Below are 19,718 nucleotides of genomic sequence, written 5' to 3'. Positions count from 1 at the left end.
ACCCCCCTGGCAGGTTCTGATTCGCCTCTTTTGACGTATCTCGGGACCACGATTGGTCCGCTGGTTCCCTGAGCCCCGCTCCCTCCCCCTCGTAGCGACTACGGCGGCTCTGAGGAGGGGGAGGCGGCAGGGAGGGACTGCCGGGCCCGTCAGTCAGGGAGCGGAAGCCGCCGGGAGCGGATGGCGGCGGCGGTAGCGGCCCCACTCGCGGCCGGGGGTGAGGAGGCGGCGGCCACGACCGCCGTTCCAGGGTCTCAGGGACTGCCCGGAAGCCGCAGTGCAGAGCGGGCCCTAGAGGAGGCCGTGGCCACTGGGACCCTGAATCTGTCTAACCGGCGCTTGAAGCAGTTTCCCCGGGGTGCGGCCCGCAGCTACGACCTGTCAGACATCACCCAGGCTGGTGAGTGCCCCCGGGCCCCCAGCCCAGCCGGGAACTCATTTGCATAGTCCCGCCCCTTTCGCTCGTTTCCCTTCCGGCCCTGAAGTCTGTTGCCCGTCCCTTCACCTGGCGTCGGGGTTCTTGACCCGTATTTGCATAAGCCTGCTACCACTCTCTCCCCACTTTAAGAACTACTGGACAATGAACGTACTTCTCATTTGCCCAGAATGTCCAGATTCCCTGGCTGAGCGATGTGAAAGACCCTGCTTGTCTTTATTTGTGTCTCAGAGCACCTGTAGACTGGCCCCGCCCCTCACCTGGTTGGTTCATTTGCATGGCCTCTTCTACCTCAGTTCGGATCGTTCCATAAAAGCAGCCCCTATGAGCTCCTCTATCTACTCATTTCTCCTTCCTCATCGTCTTCAGCTCCTTCTCCCGTTCCACCCAGATCTGAGCCACCCCAGGTGCCCCCTTCCCATGGACTTGTCCCTAACCACCTGCTGTTTCTGCTTACTTTGCTGGTAGCCCCGCCCCCTGGTCACTTGCCCTCTCCACTCTTCACCCTGCCAGCCTATGGGAAAGAAGCAAATCCCCTACCTCTCCCAACTCTTCTCCCTGAGCTCTTTTATTATCCTTGACCCCCTTCCTCCTCCTTCCTGCCTGTATGAAGTCACTATGGAACCTCTGACTTCATAGGGACCCTAGAATTCTCTTTTCAGTTTCTGCTTTCCCTAGAGGGAGGGGCTTGAAGCTGTTGCTGGCAAGAAGGAAATCTTATCTCCCAGCTGGGAGTGTTGGGAAGCTAGAGACTGTCTTTCCACTCCCCCACCCGCAGGATCCCTCTAATAATGTTCTGTCTACCCTTGTGTCTGTTGATTTGGGAGGTGGGGGCCCTTCTGTGACCGGGGTGAGTCCCAGTCTGGCCTCAGCTGCTCAGGAGGCAGTCTATGACCTTGGGCTGGCAGCTGCAGGGAAAAGGGAGGAGGAGGAGGACTGCATTCCCCAAAGCAAAGCCACCCTAGCCTAGCCCAGGGTGTGAGGAGGCCTCCTCATCTTCAGGGTGGGGGACTTGGAGCTGAATGAAAGAGTGTCCTCCGGATGACACTGCCCTGGGGGTGTGTATTTCTCCCCAAGCAGGTGCCTGCTCACCTGCGGACACTCAGCAGACACAGACACACTTTCTTTCCCTTACTATTCTGGGGAGAACCAGTTGAAACTTCTGCACTATTCTTGGGTCGATGGGTAAACTAGCTTGCCCGCTATGTGATGAGCGAGTTCAGGGACTGGGAGAGCCCCAGGAGCCATGCCTGTCGCTCTCAGTCTCCCTGGCGGCAGCTCCAGATTGACCTCAGCAGCTGTGTGACACTTGCCCTCTGTTCCCCTCCCCCTTGCTTGTTTTTTGACAAAGACCAAATGTTATTCTTTACTTCCTTAGGGCTCTGTCTCTTTGAGTGGACTCATGGGGAAAGCTACCAAGAACTCCCCAGCCCCTCCCAGCTCCTACCCCCATTTTCCTCCCCCCCCCCCCACCCAGCATTCCGGCTCAGGGTGCAGCCAGTTCTTTGAGCTTGGGTGGTGAAGCAGTAAAAGCCCTTTCTGCGCTATTCTCAATGCAGGAATCCTCAGTCCTTTCAGGGCCCCGATTCTAGGCCCAGTGGAGTCCATCCTGTCAGAACTTTCTTCTGTCCCTTCTGCCCAAGCAGGGTGCTTATAGCCTAGGGTGGAAAGGGGAAGTGACAAAAACACAGTGTTGCCCATACCCTGCCCACCACACCCCCTTACCCTCCAATCCAGGGTAAAAGCTTCAGTACTGTACTTCCTGAATCACTTTGAACCCTCTCGCCCTGCTTCTGCAGCTCTTTCCGAACCAGTGTCCTCCCTGGCATGTCTTCCATGGCTCTGGTCCCTAATATCCCTTGGACTCTGCCCTCTGAGGCCGGGTAGTTGGAAGAATCCTGAGGTGGGGGAGGGGCCACTCCAGCAAAGGAGAAGTATAGCTCATTCTCTCACAGACCACATCCTGTGCCTCCTGTACCCTGCCTCCTCCAGCCTGGGCTCCCTTCCGCTCCTAGCTTTTGCCCCCTGCCACCCACTTACCGATCATAACTTGTTTTCCACCCCCTTCATCCACATGCACACATAAACACGCAAACACGTTTGTGAGCACAGAGAAGCAGGCAGATGGAGGGTGAGGGTGGGAGGGCAAGATGCAGTCCTCCCACCCTCTCCGGAACTGTCTTCTCCCATGACAGGTCTTCAATCTGTGTGCACCAGGGTTGGGGCAGCAGGGGAGAGAGATGATTCCTGGGACAGCAGGCTGTCATCCGCCCTGGTAAACATGGGCTTACCAGAGACAGAACCTGACAGATTGTTTCTACTTCATTTCCTGTCACAAGACTCATTTCCTTGGGGGATATACCCCAGCTCTCTCTCCCCTCAGCTTTTGCTCATCTCTCCCTGGGGAGGGCCCTCTAAGAAGCTCACCCAAGTTCTGTTGCTTGGGACTTCTCCTGCAGACCCTAGGCTGAGCAGAGGAAACAGAAACACAGGCTTCTGGAGGTCTAAGCAGTTAATATCCCCAGGCTGGAAGGTACCCTAGCACCTGACTCCTTGCATTGGAGTAGCAAACCACTGCTTTAGATAAAGGAGTAATGATGAATTCTTCCCTTCTCCATCCTGTCCACTCCTCACCCATGCCCAAGATGCAGGCAAAGGAACTGCCTTTTGAAGTCTGGGTTATTAATAGAGGAAGTAGAGGAAGGCTGATGGCTCTTGGAAGAGGGTGGGAGGAAAGCCGCTCCTGGGGAAGAAGGTACTCAGATGGGAGGGCCCTGAGGATTCCAGGCTCCCACTTCCAGCTTGGTTGGCTTGTTCTTTCCCTCTCTGTTCTTAGGAATCCATAACTTCATAGCCCCTTGGGCCTGGCTTGCTGGTCCTAGGGGCTGGTGAAAAACTGTTGTCCAGTGTTGGGGGCCTTACTTGATTTCTAGACCCAGGACATAGTGACCCTTGGTTTCCACCTCATAGTCCACCTTATTGAAAACAGGTTGCAGTTCGGAGGGAGAGCCCCTGAGGAGGAATGGGCTCTCTCAGGTGTATCCCCCAGGGGTTTTCCATAGTCTCTCTTTGAGCCTCCCAGACCATCACCTTGCTGTTTTCTCTTGAGCACCAGCCCCCTCCTGCTACCTTTTTAGCTTTCACCTCTCATGGCATTTCAAAACAGCAGGAATCATAAGAGTTCCCTTCTAAGATAGCCCTTCATTTATGTATTTGAAGATGGTGTTCATGGCTCCCCCCAGGTCCAGGCTGCAGACCAGTGACCCTATGTCTTTCTCATCATGGTTGGAATGTGCTTCAGTTTGCAGAAGTCTTTTTTTATCTCCCCAGGACGCCCAGGTGTATAGGCCTGATTCCTTAGGCCTGCTGAGGTGGAGGGGGCTGGGCAGCTGACTTTGGGGAAGTCCAAGGTCCTGTTGTCCAGGACTGGGCCTTTCCACAGCTCTCCCCTGACACTTGCTTCTCCCAGACCTGTCTCGGAACCGGTTCCCCGAGGTGCCCGAGGCAGCATGCCAGCTGGTATCCCTGGAGGGCCTGAGCCTCTACCACAACTGCCTGAGATGCCTGAACCCAGCCTTGGGGAATCTCACAGCCCTCACCTACCTCAACCTCAGGTAGAGGAGGCAGGGCCGGGGGAGGGTAGGGATCTTGTTCTCAGCCACAAGTACCAATGCACAGTACCCTGAGGGACCCTTTGTGTAGCCCTGAGAGGAGGACAATGCTGGGACCCTCTGCTGGGCAGTGAGCCCCCTGCCTTTCTTCTGCAGCCGAAACCAGCTGTCACTGCTGCCACCCTACATCTGCCAGCTGCCCCTGCGAGTGCTCATTGTCAGCAACAACAAGCTGGGAGCTCTGCCTCCTGACATCGGGGCCTTGGGAAGCCTGCGGCAGCTTGTGAGAATTGGGAACAAGGGCGAGAAGGAGGACTATTAAGCCAGGCACCAGGGACCTTTTAGCAAGAGGGAGGAGGCAGGATGGGCCCTAGGGGAAAGGCTTGAAGGCAGGTGGCTAGAGATGGGAGGGCAGGTTCTGATAATCTGGGTCTTATGCCTCCTTCGCTTCTTCTTTCCTCATTTCAGGATGTGAGCAGCAATGAGTTGCAGTCTCTCCCACCAGAGCTGTGTAGCCTGCCTTCCCTGCGGGATCTCAATGTTCGGAGGAACCAGCTCAGTATTCTGCCTGATGGTGAGGAAAAAAGAGAACAGGAGGGTTTGTGTGTGTGTATATGCACGTGTGTGCCCGTGCATGTATCTGCCTTGGAAAAGTCACAGTCAAGGCATCTTCACAGAAGAGTTGTGCTTTATTTGCCCAGGGTTCTGTAATTTATAAAACAAACTAAATTATCTTAACCAGCTACTCTCTGAGGTTGGCAAGACATGGATTATTAGTTCTAATTTACTAATGTGAAAACGGGCCCAGAAGGAGAAATAGGTGAGTGCATCTGCACCACTAGAATCTCAAGGTTGGAAGGGGCCTTAAAGTTCATCCCGGGCCACCACTCACCCTAGCAGGGGCTGTCAGGTCTCAGGAGTGTCAGATGCCCAGGCCCTCCTCCCCAGAGATTCTGATTCCTTGGGGCCTTGATAAGTACCCAAGCAGCCCCGTTTTTTTTTTTTTTTAATTTTTTGTGTACTTAAGTGAAAGTTTACAAATCAAGTCAGCCTTTCATACAAAAATTTATATACATCTTGCTATGTACTCCTAGTTGCGACAGCACACTCCTTCTCTCTGCCCCGTATTTCCATGTCCATTCAGCCAGCTTCTGCCCTCCTCTGCCTTCTCATCACCTCTCCAGACAGGAGCTGCCGACATAATTTCATGTGCCTACTTGATCCAAGAAGGTTACTTCTCACCAGTATCATTTTCTATCTTATAGTCCAGTCCAATCCCTGTTTGAAGACTTGGCTTTGGGAATGGTTCCAGTCTTGGGCTTACAGAAGGTCGGGGGACCATGACCTCTGGGGTCCTTCTAGTCTCAGTCAGACCATTAAGTCTGATGTTTTTACAAGAACTTGGGGTCTGCATCCCACTGGTCGCCTGCTCCATTAGGGATTCTCTGTTGTGTTCCCTGCCAGGGCAGTCATCAGTTATAGCCAGGCACCATCTAGTTGTTCTGGTCTCAGACTGATGTGGTCTCTGATTTATGTGGCCCTTTCTGTCTCTTGGGCTCATAATTACCTTGTGACTTTGGTGTCCTTTATTCTCCTTTGTTCCAGGTGGGTTGAGACCAATTGATGCATCTTAGATGTCCACTTGCTAGCATTTAAGACCCCAGACGCCGCTCACCGAAGTGGGATGCAGAACATTTTCTTAATAGATTTTGTTATGCCAATTTACCTAGGTGTCCCCTGAAACCATGGTCCCCAAACCCCGCCCCTGCTACACTGACCTTCGAAGCATTCGGTTTGTCCAGGAAACTTCTTCCAAGCAGCCCCATTTTAATTGATTGTGATACACACCAAAATTTGATAGCCTCTGCTCCAAAGCAGGCACACCTTCTTTTATTCAGCTAGCATTTTTTGTTTTTGTTAGTGTTTCTGGTGTTTTAGGTGGGGACCAGGGAGATGTGGGAGATGTGTCTGAGATCTGGAGCCAATACTTAAGGATTTAATGGCTTGATGGCGGAGAGAGACAAACATTCATAGAGCAGGGAGGGACATTCTAGAGGATGAGGCTTACAGGGCTCTGGGAGCCAGAGAAGAGGCAGCATTCGGTTCTCTTTGGGGAACTTGGGAAGACCTCAGCAGGGAAGCACAGGTGAATCTGAAGGAGAATTTTCCATCCACCTACATCCTTGGTAGGGAAATAACATGGACAAAGCATGGAGGTGGGAGGGAGCATGGTCCAGCATGGATGTGGTTAGAAAGGCAAGCCAGGACAAGGGCAGGAACAGCCTTCTACTGTGCTGGAATGTGTGAACTCGGTTTTCAAGAACAAGAGTGGGGAGTCAGGTGGTCGCCTGTTTTCTCTGGAGCTCCCTACCCTCACTTTTTGTGCCCGCCCTCTTTCAAGTCAGTAAGGGTACAAATAAACATTTCCTCAGGAATCTGTCTGGGCCATAAAAGAGACCTAAGCAGAATGTCCTGGGGCCACAGAGGAGCAATGAATTCCAACTTGAGGTCTCTGGAAAGATTCATGGAGAAGGTGACACTTGAGCTGAACCTTGAGGGATGTGTGGACAGAAAATCAGAGTTTTCCCATTTGAGCAAACAGCATATGGAAAGGACTAGAAGTTGAGAGACTGGAGAATTGTCTGATGTGGAGGGACGGTGGGGGACAGTGAGGTGGGAAAGGGGCTGAGCAGATCATGAAGGCCTTGGCCATGTTGAATGTGGGAACTGTGCTTTTTATTCTCTGTCTAGGGTCCCCACTGCTCCGGACTGCCTTTTTGAGAATTAGAATAAGGTGCCCCTCTCAGTGGCAGGCACAGCCTCACCCAAGGTGTGGGCTTGGCTAGTAAAGGGCAGGTAATATTCAGTCCTCTTGACTGGGTGCTTCTGTGCAGGGCACAGCCCACTCAACCTCAGCAGCCCTGCCTGCAAGTCATTGAAGGTTTTTGAGCAATGGGCTGTCACAGTTTGCTTTTTGTCTTGTGATGATCACTTGAAGGCTCAGTTGAAGTGTGGAGTGGGCAGATGAGGAGAAGCACCCAGGAGGGGCTGGACCTGAAGCCCGGGTAGGCCTGATGCGGGAGGCGTGGCTTGGAAGAAGGAGCAGATTTGAGCAGGAAGAGGAGCAAGGCAGTTGTTACTGGGGAATGATTTGAGCAGGGCAGAGGCCGTGATAAGCCCCAGGAGAGCAAGAGCAGGGGTGACTGGCTGGCCAGAGCAGAGGGCGGAGGAAGTGAGCACAGTGCCCATCATTGGGCATGCTCCTGACTCTTCCCTCACCCACCCCCCCCAGAGCTGGGGGACCTTCCTCTTGTCCGCCTGGATTTCTCCTGTAACCGTGTCTCCCGCATCCCGGTCTCCTTCTGCCGCCTCAGGCACCTGCAGGTCATTCTGCTGGACAGCAACCCTCTGCAAAGCCCCCCTGCCCAGGTGAGGGGTGGGCCTGGTGGACCATGGGAACAGGGATGAGATTGGGTGGGAGTGGGGAAGGAGCCTCTTTGGCAGTCAAGCAGGATCTGAAGAGCCACCCCTGTCTCCCTTTGACTCCCCTACATGTGCCTCCTCATACCAGATCTGCCTGAAAGGGAAACTTCACATCTTCAAGTACTTGTCTACAGAAGCTGGGCGGCGCCGGGGGTCTGCACTGGGGGACCTGGCCCCATCTCGCCCCCCAAGTTTTAGTCCCTGGTAAGTACCAAGTGGGAAGGAAGGAAGCCCCTGGACCCTTGATGCCCCTTCCTGGGACCAGGAACCCCATGATTTTCAGTGGGAGGATGGGGTGGGGGATTGCTGTCCAGTATAGAACTGATCAGATTTCCCTGGCTGACCCCAGCCCAGCTGAGGATTTATTTCCGGGACGTCGGTACGATGGTGGGCTGGACTCAGGCTTCCACAGTGTTGACAGTGGCAGCAAGAGGTGGTCTGGAAATGAGGTAAGGCATTCCTTTCCAAGGGAGCTTGGGGTCTCAGCTGTAAGAAAGAACTTCTGAGCCCAGAACCCTTTGCCTGGCAGCTCCAAATCTTAGAGTGAGGGATGGTGGCTGGAGCTGTCCTCTTCCTTCCCTCTTCCAAGTATCCCGTGGGAGGGCTGGTCCCATGTAGCAGTTCATAGACCCTGAACCCCTGTGGGCCCCCAGCACTGCGGAGGGGCCCGTCTCCCATCTCTACATCTCTGCCTTTACAGTCAACAGATGAATTTTCAGAGTTGTCATTCCGGATCTCAGAGCTGGCCCGGGAGCCTCGGGGGCCCAGGGAACGGAGGGAGGATAGCCTTGGTGAGTAGTAGAGTCAGGGGCCAGTGAGCCAGGGGGATGAGCAAGGGCTGAAGGCCTCCTATGCTTGCTGATATGCCCTTGGCCTCTCTAGCTGACGGAGACCCTGAGCAGATTGACTTCATTGACAGCCACGTGCCTGGGGAGGACGAAGATCGGGGTGCTGCAGAGGTGAGGGTCTAGCCCATGTCCCTCTTCAGCCACGAGAGGGGAGAGCTAGAGGGAGACAGTGGAGGCTTGGGGGCAGACACTCCCTCAACTCCTCCGCTGTTCTTTCTTCAGGAGCAGCGGCCACCAGAATTAAGCCCTGTGGCAGGGGATGGGGAGAGGGCACCAAGCAGCAGGTATCCCAGAGCCACGTCCTCCCCTTGCTCCCAACTTTGAACCCCTCTCTCTTCCCCTGACCCCAGTTGGGTTTACCTCTGTGGGCCTGTCTTTGCCCCTCAGGCGGGAGGAGCCGGCAGGGGAGGAACGGCGGCGCCCAGACACCTTGCAGTTGTGGCAGGAGCGTGAGCGGCGCCAGCAGCAGCAGCAGCAGCAGCAGAGTGGAGTGTGGGGGACCCCCAGGAAGGACAAGTATGGGCACAGGATCAGGGTTGGGGCTATTGCAGGACAGTGGGCCCTGGTGGGCTGGGCCTTTGAAATGAGTGTTCCAAGGGCCCGTGCCTTTCGCTGAGCCACTCTGGATGGCTCCTGCAGCCTGCTCTGCCCGTCGGAGGGGTGGCCCCCTGCTTTGTCACTGCTGACTGTATATTTCCATATTCTTTTTCTAGTTTTCCGAAGCTGGGCATCAAGGCTGCTGGGGGAGGCGCTGCTGCCCCATCTACTCAGCCCACTTCCAAGTATGTCTGCTCCCAGAGCACCCTCCCTGAGTCCTCCCTACACGCGGTCCTCCTGACCCTTCCTTCTAATTCCCTTTCTGTGTCTCCTCAGCAGCACGTCTAAGTCCACTGCTACCCAAGTAGGGGCTCTAGGGGGACAGGGAACTCCTGCCCCTGCCCCTGTCCCTGCCCCTGCCCCCATCTCCCAGGAGGCTCTTCCTAGAGCTGGACCAGGTGAGACAGGTGGAGGATGGGGGCATATGTAAGTAAGGGAGTGGCTGGGACCTGGTGGCCCGTGGGAGGAGTGGGACACCGAGGGGATGTCTCTCTCACCCGCCCCTGTCCTCTGGCTCTGGCCCCAGCCACAGCGCCTGCACACCGGCCGCTCGGCTCCATTCAGAGACCAAACAGCTTCCTCTTCCGCTCCTCCTCTCAGGGCAGCTCAGGTGGGTCTCCCCTGCCGTTTCCACCCCAACCCCGGTACTATCTATCCCAGAACTAACCCAGTGGTAACCTCTGGGCTTGTGTCACCCCTTTTGGCTTGGGAGCTTGCTATTGTCCCTTTGTGTTGAAAAGTCCCAGAGGCAGAGAGGCAGGATACATGGGTGCCAGACCACTGGGACCCAGCTCTGAAGTCAGTGCTAAGTAGTGGAGACAGCCATATACCCTCCGTTTTTCTCCTAGGCCCTTCCTCACCAGACTCTGTCTTGAGACCTCGGCGTTCCCCCCAGGTTCTGGACGAGAAGGAATTAATTGCTCAACTGCGCCAGGTAAGGAAATGGTTCGGTGTGGGCAGGGGCTGGGCTTAGCATGGCATCTCTCAAGTTCCCTGACCTCAGAACTCAGGGCTCCCTTAACTCTTTCCCCACCTGGGTACTGCCCTGAGGATGGAAAAGGGCAGGCATAAGGTCTCTGCTGATCTTGGTGCCCCCTCCTCCCTGCCTCCCAGGTTCTTGAGTCCCGGCTACAGCAGCCCCTGCCTGAGGACCTGGCGGAAGCTCTGGCCAACGGGGTCATCCTATGTCACCTGGCCAACCGGCTCCGGCCCCGCTCCGTGCCCTTCATTCATGTGCCCTCACCTGCTGTGGTCAGTTGGGGCCCAGGAGAGGAAGTAGGGGATGGGACAGGGGACTCCTGTGGCCTCTGCCTTACCCTCATCTCATCTTTTCTTACCCACCCCCAGCCAAAACTTAGTGCCCTCAAGTCTCGGAAGAATGTGGAGAGTTTCTTAGAAGCCTGTCGAAAAATGGGGGTGCCTGAGGTATGGGGGGGGTGTGTTCTCAGGAGCCTGGGGCGGTCTCCACTATAAAGAGTGGTGGCATCCTGGGCTCAGCTGGGCACTTGGCATGGATGGTAGGGTTCCATTTGCAGGGGATATCTGCTCCCCACAAGCAAGCACCCCAGCACGCCCTGCCCTGCATGTCCCGTCCCTGCATGTCTGCATGTTGACTTGGCTCTGGCCCTGGCATGTGAGGGCAGGGGGTGGGAAGGAGTGTCTTGCTGCTGCTGCTGACGTCTGTCTTTTGTCCTTGTCCATCTGTCCTACTCTCCCTTCCCAGGCTGACCTGTGCTCGCCCTCGGATCTCCTCCAGGGCACCACCCAGGGGCTGCGGACCACACTGGAGGCCGTGCAGTGGGTGGGGGACAGGGCGCCCCCACCCCTCTGGCCTCCCCCTGGTCTGGGCGGCTTCCTTCTCTTCTACATGGCCCTCGTGCTGCTGCTCTATGTCGCCTACACTCGGCTCCTGGGTTCCTAGGACCTGAAGTCACTCCTCCCTGGCCCTTGCCCTGTTTCTATTTATAAGACTCCCTCGAAACCCCCCACCACCACCAGTGGTGCCTTCAGTCCCTACCAAAGACACTAGTGTGCCCTCCCTTCACAAACACTGACCTCAGAGGCCCCACTCTGGTGCCCCCAGACCCTGGGCCCCCAGCCTCTGGCGCCCTCCTATAGCCCCTCTCTATGCCCCCACCCTCCCACTGCTGATGGTGCCTTCATGCCCTCTCCCTGCCCCTCTATCCTGTCCCCCAGAGGGCTGGCAGGAGCATGAATCTTTCTCTCCCCTTTCCCCCTTCCTACTACTATGGGGGCTAAATTATCTATATTTTGTAGAGAGAACTCTATATTTGTAGGGGATGCAGGGGCCCAGGCTGGGTCCCTGTCTGTGTGTATAAATTGTACAGACCGTGGCCGCCTCTGTGTGTTGTGTGTTTGCGTCTGTTCCTGCTGTGGCCAGGCCCAGCCCTGGCCGTGCCCCGTGGGCTCTATGTGCCATCCTGCCTACTCCAGCATCTCCCTCTGGAAATGACAGGCCTCTCCTCCTCCTAGGCCTTGGCCCCCTGTGTTGTCTCTCTTGTTACCCGCTGGCAGCCTCCTTGCTTCTCAGTTGTCCCCAAGCCATGGGCCCACAGTATCCACCCAGGATGCCCCTGTCCTTTGCCTCCCTGTACCCCGAAGGACCATCCCCTCAGTTGGCTCTGCCCAGGCCCCCTTAGGGACTTTGGTCTCTGACACCTTGCCCTCTGCAAAGGGTAGGGAAGCTGATTGGGGAAGGGGGAAAAGAGGTAACTTAATCTGGGCCCCTCCCCCCAGGAGTCCCTGTGCCAGCCCCACCACATCCTGGAAGAGGAGGGGGCCCCGGGAAGGGGTCTCCCCTACATCGCTGCTGTCGTCCATGCACTGCTGGAACGGTCTTAGGGGGTGAGGTAGGGGCACAGGGCCCCAAAGTGCCGGGCCCCAGGAACCGAAAAGATGGACAGCGGTCTGGGCGCTGCTGCTACCAACAAGGACTCTGGTGCGAGGCCCTGGCCCTGTTCTTGAGCACCCCTCCGGCCTGAGGGGTTGGAAGCATGGCCCTTTGAGGAGGACGGGGCCTTGCACCTCTGGGTGTAGCCAGGGTCTGGGATGGAAGACAGGGCGCTGGATGTTATGTCTGTGTCAAGCGCAATAAAAGAAGCCGGAAGACCTCTTGGTTGAGCTCCAGGTGTGTGTGTGTGTGTGTCTGTGAAGGAAAAGTGGGTAGGAAATCGCCAGGAAGTTGGCCGCCTGCGCCGCCGCTGTGACCTCCAGCGCGCTGAGTGCGGAGTCAGGCGGCCGGAGCCGCGCGCCCCCGCCGCCAGAGGGCGCCCGCAGCAGCCCGAGTCCCGGCGGGAGCGCGGCCACGTGGCCCGGAAACGCGCCGGCGCCGGCGTCTCGGCGAGGCCCTCTGAGGTGGGCTGCCGACCTCGGCCTCCGACGCAGAGGCTGCGGAGCGGCCCGGCCACCGAAGGAGGGCTGCGAGGCGGGGAGGGAGGCCCGGGGCCCAGAGGTGCTGCCCTGCGCTCCCCCAGACGCGGCATGTTGCCCCAACCCCCTCGGCGGTGGGGCTCGGCAGAGGAGGCGGCGCAGGAGGAACGCGACCCCTCCGCAGGCCGTGACCAGGGCGAGACCTGGAGCTCTGGGGAGGAGGCCCCAGGGGAGCCGGGGACGCCCCCGCACGACAGGTGAGGGGTCAGCCTGGAGGCAGTCTAGGTGGACGTCTGACGGGGAGGGGCCCTCAGGCCTTTGCCCTGCGCTTTACACTCAGCCGTCTGTACCAAGGAATGGATGGGGTGGGGGAGTTGCTGGCAGGTATGGACCGTCCCCCTGGCACTAGGCACCCTTTGGCACTGCCACTGGGTTCAAGGAAATATTCAGACCTGTAGGGGGAAGGCTGTGAATGGAGAATCTCTGCCCTCCCCATCCCACCCCAGCCCTCAGCTCCAGTCTGTAAGTCCTTCCTGGACCCTGAGGAAGCAGCTGCCACCCGGCAGTCCCCCAGGCCTGGCTGCTGAGCAGTCCCCAGGAACCCCAGGTAGGTACAGGGCCTTGCCTTAAAATACCCTCCAAGACCCCTTCATTGACTCCTGAGCCTGTTTTAATCCCTTCAAGTCCCCCCCCCAGGTCCTCTTTCCCCCCAGATGGCTTGGGATGTGGCCCCATCAAGGATGACCCCACTACCACCCTGGGACCCTAACTATGAGGCTGAAGGACCACAGCAGTGGGTAAGTTGGGATTGTCCTGTGGCTCTGGCCTAAGGGTGGAGCACGGGTGCCTCACGAAGAGCTGAGGCTCCAGTGATCTTTCCTGCCCATCTGCAGGGGGCCAGCAGTGGGTCAGGCGCCTCCTTCTCAGGCCGGACTTTGTGTCATCCGTCATTCTGGCCACTGTATGAGGCAGCCTCTGGCAGGGGCCTCAGGCCCCTGGCCCCCACAACAGGGCATCAGAATGGAGTTGCAGGTACTTCCCTGGTTGCCCCAGTGGGCAGGCAGGCTCGCCTTGAGTGTCCCCACAGTGCAGAGCTCTCTGGTGTGGGAACCCCAGCCTGGCCTCTGGTGCCACCGCAGCATTTCCCCTCCCCAGGGTTCCCGGTGCTGTGCTGTGAAGATGTCTTTCTCTCAGACCCTCTGCTGCCCAGTGGGCACCGTATTCCCCTGTACCTGGCTGAGGCCCCTCAGCAGGTGAGTGCTTTTCCTGCCCTGCCCTCGCCCCAGCCTTTGGGCAGGGCCTGGGAGGAGACACTGCCCCTTCCTTTCTCTTCAGGTGATGAGCTCATTACAGCTGCTGCTCCCACCCCCTATTATGTCCACCTGGGTTGTCCCCACCCGATCTGCTGGCCGCTCCACCGCCTGGCTCAGCCGATCTGAGCTGATTGCCCTCACTGGCCTCCTGCAGATGAGCCAGGGGGAGCCGAGACCCAGCTCCTCGGTGCCCCCCATACCTGGTGCTGACTCCTCAGATCTCGTCTCTGGTGACCCAGACTCCACTGGTGGCCCCAGCTGTCCTCACGTCCCAGACCCATCTCTCCCACGGACCCCAGACACCCATTCACCATAGCCACTTTGGGGGCAGAGTGTGCTCCCCCCCTTTCTGGAAAGTTCTGTCGACAATAAAGCAGTGTTGGTTTGCAAAGGGGCTCCCTGTGTCTGGTGGCAGAGTGGGGCTTGGAGGCAGGGATGGGGTCTCTTCCTTCACCACAGCATTGGCTGGCCTTCCCCCAAACTCTGGTTATTTGCTCGCCATCCCCTGTAGTGGGGCGGGATAATCCCTGGGTCTCTACCCTTTCAGGCTAACCAAGCAAGTTACCTTTAATGCGGAGGGAAAGGTCCACAGTGCAGTCCCTCAGGCTGAGAGTATAGGGAGCGAGGGCCCCATCAGCCCTGCCAGGCCCGGGAGGAAGGGGGGATTGTGTGGGTGCGTGTGGCACTGGGAGAGGCAAACCAGGGAGTAAGGGTGGCACGTCATTTTTTTGGCAGAACTAGTGGTAAGATACCTGATGCTATCACTTCTCTTGTCCTGAGGAATATCCTTATCCTGAGTTCAGCCCTGGGGCTCTCTTTGCACTGGGTAGGGGTAGGCTTTGGCTCGGAAGACAAGGCACTGCAGATGTGTGTGGGGGCAGGTCCATAGGGACTCGTCAGCAGCAGCAGGGTGAGGGGTCACGGCCGACCTGAGGCTCTCTAGTGACGCTGCACGAACTCTGCAGGGAAACAGAGGAGCAGGGCTTCCGCTGAGAGCCCAGAAGGGTGTAGGGGGGCGGTTCTAGAATTTTTCCCTTAAAAGAATCCAACTTATTGGATTTCTCCGGAAATTTCCTAAAGATTTTCCAGCCGCCACAGGTGGAAGGGGCTCGAGGGGCAGCTGCAGGTCACACGCCTTAGAGCCCCTCCGCCGCAGGGACGAGGGTGGGGAGCGGCGGGGGGAGGGGGAGTGCATGGAGAGTGCGGGGTCACCCGTAGCTTTGTGCAGTTTCCCTCCTGTCCCCGGAAAACGAGACCCTGCTGCCGCGGGGCCTCCTCACCGACGCTTCCCAGAGCTTCTGGAACGCAATGCGCGCGTAGCTGTGCGGGCGGTCGGTGCCGGTCGCAGGGGCGTCGCCGCCCTCCTCCTGAGGCGGGACCAGGTCGAGGTCCACGTAGTTGAGGCGGCCGTCGGAGGGCTTCGGCCTGGCAGTGCCCATTGCCACGTAGTCGGGGGCCGCGTACCCGATGCGCACGTACTCCCCGGCGAGCTCGGACAGCGGCTTCGAGCGGGGCTGAGCGCCCGCCAGTCCCAGGCTGCCTCCGACGCCATGATGGGTGCTCTGGAGCTCAAGTCCAGGTTCCACGGTCCCGGGCTTGTAGGAACGGGGCAGGGAGGTCGAGGAAGAGGACCCTGGTGGAAAACGGCTCATGGGCTCGTATTCCGTACCCCCCCAGGCCCAGAGCGGCGGGCGAGGAGCAGCGTTGGCGGCAGGCGGAGGGCCCGGGTGATTGCGCGGGGGCGCCATCACCACGTAGCCGCTGGCTTCGCCGCCCCCCATGGGCTCATAGTCACTCCGGGCTCCCACGGTTATGTAGCCTCTGCCCCGCTCCAACCCCTGGGGGTACGAGGCTGCCGGCCCCAGCCTGGTCAGGGTCTTGAGGGTGGTTTGCTCGCTCCTCTCACCCAAACACCGCCGACGGCTCAAGCCGCCTGATTGGGCCGCGGAGGCCTGGGTCTCATAAAGTTGGGGAACAGAGGGTCTGGAGGCGCACGTCGGGGGCCCCCTTGGCATTGGGTCAACCCTGCCGCCTGCACCACCGCCCGCGAGTCGCTTCATGGAGGCTAGGACGGTCTCATGAATGCTTTGGGCCGCCACAGCATCGGGTGCCTGCAGCCACAATTCCCCGGGACCCATGGGCGCCGAGCGCCCGAGCTCCAGGAAGAAGAAGGAGTCTGCGTGGCCGCAGCGGCGCACGCTGAGCAGGGGCAGGAGCAGGGCCGGAGGTGCCTGGATGTCCCCGGAGCTTCTGCCCTCGGGCTTCCGCAGCAGGCTCAGTGTCCCCGAACCCAGACATAGGCGGTAGCCGCCGCTGCCCAGGCCTCGTGTCCGCCCCAGCCCCTTGGGACGCAGCGTCACGGGCCAGACGTCCTGAAACGGATCTTCGAAGGAGCTAGGACCTGGAAAGACAGCAGGGTGGTCAGAGGAGGTGCCTGGGCCGGGGAATGAAACCCTGGTGGTGAAGCGGTTAAGTGCTACAGCTGCTAAACAAGAGGTCGGCAGTTCAAATCCGCCAGGCGCTCCGTGGAAACTATGGGGCAGTTCTACTCTGTCCTATAGGGTCGCTGTGAGTCAGAATCGACTCAACGGCAGTGGGTTTGGTTTGGTGTCCCTATAGGGTCACTATGAGTCGGAATCGACTCGACGGCAATGAGTTTTAACGAGTGTCCCGAGAACTGAGTTTTAACGAGTGTCCCGAGAACTGAAAACGTGTAAACTCTCAATGTCTGAACTTGATTTGTTAACTCGGGGGAGGGGGCAGGCCACGGGTGCAACAAATCCACGTGAACCCAAATGCTCCCTCCCGTCCCTGGCAGCCCTTTTCCACCCGCCCAGGCTCGGGCCTCACCGGCGGCGGCGGTGGCGGCGCGCACCTCGAGCAGGGCGGTGTACCACGCCTGCTGCTCCGCCTCGCTGGCCGCTGCCACGCCCAGGCTGCTGTCGCGCGTGTAGAGGAAGATCAGGTGGCGCTGGCGCACGTCCGCGCGCTTGCTGATGGTGCACGCGCCCTCCAAGCTCACGCTGAGCTTGGGCCGCGCTGACTTGCCGCAGCTGGCGCGGAACTTCTGCTCGCTCCCGTAACACTCGAGGCGCGGCGGGTCGACGCGGAGCACGAAGAAGCGGCGGCGATGGGACTTCTGCTTCCTAAGGTGGCCGCAGAGCCGCACGTCAGCCGGGCAGGGCCAGGGCAGCGGCGGGCCGAGGGGCACGTCGGCGGACTTGGACTCTGGGGTCGCCGTGGGGACGCCACCTCCGAGCTTCATCCCGGATCGTGGAGCAAGGGCTGAGGCGCGGGCGTAGGCAATAAAACTGCAGGAGGAAGGGCTGAGACGGCTGGGTCGCGATCACTGAGCCTCAGGAAAAGACCAGCAGAGGTGGGGTTGAGGTGGCCGTCCCCGGGGAAGGGGAGGTCAGAGTCCTGGCAGGTTAGGATGCACCTTGGTTCCCAGCGTCCCTCCTCTGCCCTCGACTTGAAGTTTGGGGCAAGGGATCCGAAGGGCCTGTCGCTGCTTACAGCGTGTGTCCCAGTGGCTGCAGGCCTGCGACACCCGGGACTCCTGGCTCCTTCCTACAGCATCAGAGGCTAGACCCCGCCAGGCTGCCGGCGCGCGCCTCCTCTCCCCTCCTTTCCCTCTGAGGAAGGCTCCTAGAGTTCCCACCCCCGTGAGGTTAACCCTCGCATGCCCGGGCGCTGGCCACCGGAGGCCTGGAAGCGGAGTTAAGAGTTGGGAATTCTAGCAGAGGCGTCCTCCCCCCGCCCGGGAAACTGGGCTTTGCCGGGGCGGGGAGGTGGGGGCGTCTCTACTAATCTGAGCTGACTGCCCCCGGTTGCGGGACGTAGTAGTCGGGACAGGGAAAGCTGAGAAAGGTTGGAGACCGTGTGAGGTGAATGTGAATGGAATTGTGTCCGAGGTAATTGCACTGACGGTGACATCCGCAGTTAGAGGGTGGCTAAGCAGGGTCCGCCCTTGCAGCAGCAACCCCTTCTGCCTCCCCTCACTTCCCACTCGGGCTCTAGGTATCCAGCACCGGTGTCCCCCTTCCCTCCTCAGAGTGAGTTTTGTTCTCTTTCTCCCCAACTAATCCTAGGGGCCATGACTGCTAACTTTGGGCTGTACTGATATCTGAGGAGCTAGAGGTTAAGTTTCTCCATGGATATGGTGTGCTTCCAGGTGTCGTGGGATAAACAAGTGTAAACAAACCTCTTGATTGGTTCCTGCATACGACTAGGCTCCTAGTCAAGTGGCTGCTGAAGGAGATCCTGTGGAGGAAAGGGTCATCTCTCAGGGGTACTCCTCAGGCTGCCCATTGCCCTCAACCCCCTCTCTACTTTGACTGTCCAAAACGTCACCAGGGAACCAGCTGAAGGCTCGGACCACAGATGAAGTGTAACTCCCTGGTGGAGGTACCTTTTGCTCCTTGCAATCTGAGGTTTTAGATGGGGTTGGAGGTCTGGCATTTTGCACCCCATTTCTGATACTTCCAAGGACCAATGACTCATTTGGGGGTGATGGCACTGGTCAGTGTGCACTAGAAGACAAACCAGTAGTTGACACAAGGGTGGCGCCTTTGAGAATTTCGTGATATCGTTCTCTTGGCAAGTAAAGGGAAGCTAAAGGTCAACGTATCTGGAGGGGAGATTCCCTCAGATTAGGAACAAAATGTAACAGGGTATGGAAGTAAGGGAACCTGGTCCAAGGACCACAATGGCCTGAGCTGGGGAGGGTAGGACTTCACACCCACACCTCTCCACTTCCCAGGCTTGGGAGGAAGGGGCTTGTTTGTGAGCTGGAGTAATGGAGAAGCCAATGATGTGGTGTGTGTGGTAGCTAGGATTCCCAGACACCTTTTCAAGGGTCACATTGAGGGTGAGAGGAAGGGAGCCAGCCAGCCTTGTGAGGATGGGCATCAGGACCAACAGACAGGTAATGCCCAGGCCTGCTCCAGGTATCTCCTAGTCAGCCAAAGCCCCACCAAGGAGCAGGAGAGGTCCCTGCAGCTCAGGTGGTGCAGTGAGGCCAGCAGTTTCTGCCACTGTTAGTGGGGGTTGGTCAGTGAGAAGCAAGTAGGCGATGGATACTTAAGTGGGCGCCAAAATAACTGTGTTCAAGGCCATAGTCCCTAGTGTGGCTAAGGGCCTGGATATAAGTACCATGTGAGAAGTGGCAGGGACACAAAAGACTTCATGTCTGTAGGCTTCTCCTTCCTTTCTCAGTCTTGGTGCTGCCTCCAGGAGTAGGACATCCATAAGGCCCAAGTACCTGCCATACTCCTGGTCTGGGATCTTACTCCCCCAGACTTGATTTAAAGCTACCCACAGGAGGGTCACTTCATACCCGCTCTTTCCTCCTCCCCATCAACTAGTCACTTCACAGCACGAGTCCTTGTGAAATCATAGCTGGTCACAGAGAGCACTCCAGACCATCTTGTGTTATTCAACTCCTAGGTGCTGGGTACAAATAAAGCAGCCTGGGTTCTGGGCAAGCAATAGTGGTAGAGTGGGTTGGTAATCACTGCCAGGTGATTTGGCCTGCTGAGTACCAGGGAAAGTCTGGAATCAAACAACTGGCCTAATCAGTTGCCCTAGTAACGCAGCCCTTGGCCCTACCCAGACCACGTTTATCTTTGCCTGTTGCCCTGGTAACTTGAGTTGCTCCCCAGGGGCAGGAACTGGCAGAACCTCAGCTCTGCTGGGTGAGAGCACCTCTCCCAACCTGATGGGTCTGTTTGCATCTGTATGCCAGGAGCCTGGAAGAAATGGGATGGGATCTCCATATTTAAGTCCCCATGGAAGAAAACTCTTACTACAGGGGAGGAACTACAGGAAAGTGGCTGGGATACTTAGGCTGGGCTGTTCCCAGTGTGCCCCCCTTCCTGGATCCTGAGTTCTTACTCCTCTAGTGGGAAATGTGGGGACAAAGCCAGACCTGTAGCCTGACCTTCAGCCCTTCCCCCTGCGTGGCTCCTGGCTTTGACCTGGCAGGCTCCAATGTGCAGATAATGGAGTTGTTCACAGAGGACCTGGGGGCTGGTTCCGG

The 19,718-nt window shown here is 58.0% G+C and overlaps 3 protein-coding genes across 5 annotated transcripts; 2 read left to right on the top strand and 1 right to left on the bottom strand.

The window, feature by feature from the left end:
* The first annotated feature begins 112 nt into the window (after positions 1–112).
* Positions 113–12,116, top strand: LRCH4 (leucine rich repeats and calponin homology domain containing 4). Of its 3 annotated transcripts, none has more exons than XM_049903776.1 (18): positions 113–400; positions 3,906–4,050; positions 4,204–4,330; positions 4,516–4,621; positions 7,340–7,476; positions 7,619–7,734; positions 7,880–7,979; positions 8,231–8,321; positions 8,413–8,489; positions 8,601–8,662; positions 8,766–8,894; positions 9,092–9,160; positions 9,252–9,373; positions 9,502–9,585; positions 9,824–9,909; positions 10,089–10,226; positions 10,323–10,400; positions 11,733–12,116. In XM_049903776.1, the coding sequence occupies exons 1-18, from the start codon at positions 181–183 to the stop codon at positions 11,835–11,837; spliced, it is 1,992 nt and encodes a 663-aa protein (XP_049759733.1). In that variant the 5' UTR covers positions 113–180; the 3' UTR covers positions 11,838–12,116. The 3 variants fall into 3 exon arrangements, with proteins under 3 accessions (XP_049759733.1, XP_049759732.1, XP_049759731.1); XM_049903775.1 differs by lacking the exon at positions 11,733–12,116 and adding an exon at positions 10,699–11,725 and having other exon boundaries at positions 9,255–9,373; XM_049903774.1 differs by lacking the exon at positions 11,733–12,116 and adding an exon at positions 10,699–11,725.
* Positions 12,117–12,214: 98 nt separating this feature from the next.
* On the top strand, positions 12,215–14,068 carry SAP25 (Sin3A associated protein 25). The gene is made up of 5 exons (XM_049903783.1): positions 12,215–12,972; positions 13,062–13,162; positions 13,259–13,397; positions 13,521–13,618; positions 13,701–14,068. Exons 1-5 carry the CDS (start codon positions 12,726–12,728, stop codon positions 13,992–13,994), a joined length of 879 nt encoding a protein of 292 aa, XP_049759740.1. The 5' UTR covers positions 12,215–12,725; the 3' UTR covers positions 13,995–14,068.
* Positions 14,069–14,574: 506 nt separating this feature from the next.
* Positions 14,575–17,326, bottom strand: LOC126087525 (insulin receptor substrate 1-like). Its single transcript, XM_049905052.1, has 3 exons — positions 16,529–17,326; positions 14,959–16,079; positions 14,575–14,637 (listed from the first exon to the last, which is right to left on the bottom strand). The coding sequence occupies exons 1-3, from the start codon at positions 16,941–16,943 to the stop codon at positions 14,575–14,577; spliced, it is 1,599 nt and encodes a 532-aa protein (XP_049761009.1). The 5' UTR covers positions 16,944–17,326.
* Between the last annotated feature and the right edge of the window lie 2,392 nt (positions 17,327–19,718).

The sequence above is a fragment of the Elephas maximus genome, chromosome 12 (assembly GCF_024166365.1).
Source record: "Elephas maximus indicus isolate mEleMax1 chromosome 12, mEleMax1 primary haplotype, whole genome shotgun sequence".
Taxonomy (NCBI): Eukaryota; Metazoa; Chordata; class Mammalia; order Proboscidea; family Elephantidae; genus Elephas; species Elephas maximus.
This window is presented reverse-complemented; position numbering and strand designations above follow the sequence as displayed.

Coding starts and splice junctions, on each gene's coding strand:
- LRCH4 (XM_049903774.1), top strand. CDS start 181: ATGGCGGCGGCGGTAGCGGCCCCACTCGCGGCCGGGGGTGAGGAGGCG. Junction 7,477..7,618: donor TGCAAAGCCCCCCTGCCCAG/GTGAGGGGTGGG, acceptor TCCTCATACCAG/ATCTGCCTGAAAGGGAAACT. Junction 10,401..10,698: donor GAAAAATGGGGGTGCCTGAG/GTATGGGGGGGG, acceptor CTCCCTTCCCAG/GCTGACCTGTGCTCGCCCTC.
- LOC126087525 (XM_049905052.1), bottom strand. CDS start 16,943: ATGAAGCTCGGAGGTGGCGTCCCCACGGCGACCCCAGAGTCCAAGTCC. Junction 16,080..16,528: donor CGCCGCCACCGCCGCCGCCG/GTGAGGCCCGAG, acceptor CTGTCTTTCCAG/GTCCTAGCTCCTTCGAAGAT. Junction 14,638..14,958: donor AGAAGCTCTGGGAAGCGTCG/GTGAGGAGGCCC, acceptor GTTTCCCTGCAG/AGTTCGTGCAGCGTCACTAG.
- SAP25 (XM_049903783.1), top strand. CDS start 12,726: ATGGGGTGGGGGAGTTGCTGGCAGGTATGGACCGTCCCCCTGGCACTA. Junction 12,973..13,061: donor GCAGTCCCCAGGAACCCCAG/GTAGGTACAGGG, acceptor TCCCCCCCCCAG/GTCCTCTTTCCCCCCAGATG. Junction 13,163..13,258: donor CTGAAGGACCACAGCAGTGG/GTAAGTTGGGAT, acceptor GCCCATCTGCAG/GGGGCCAGCAGTGGGTCAGG.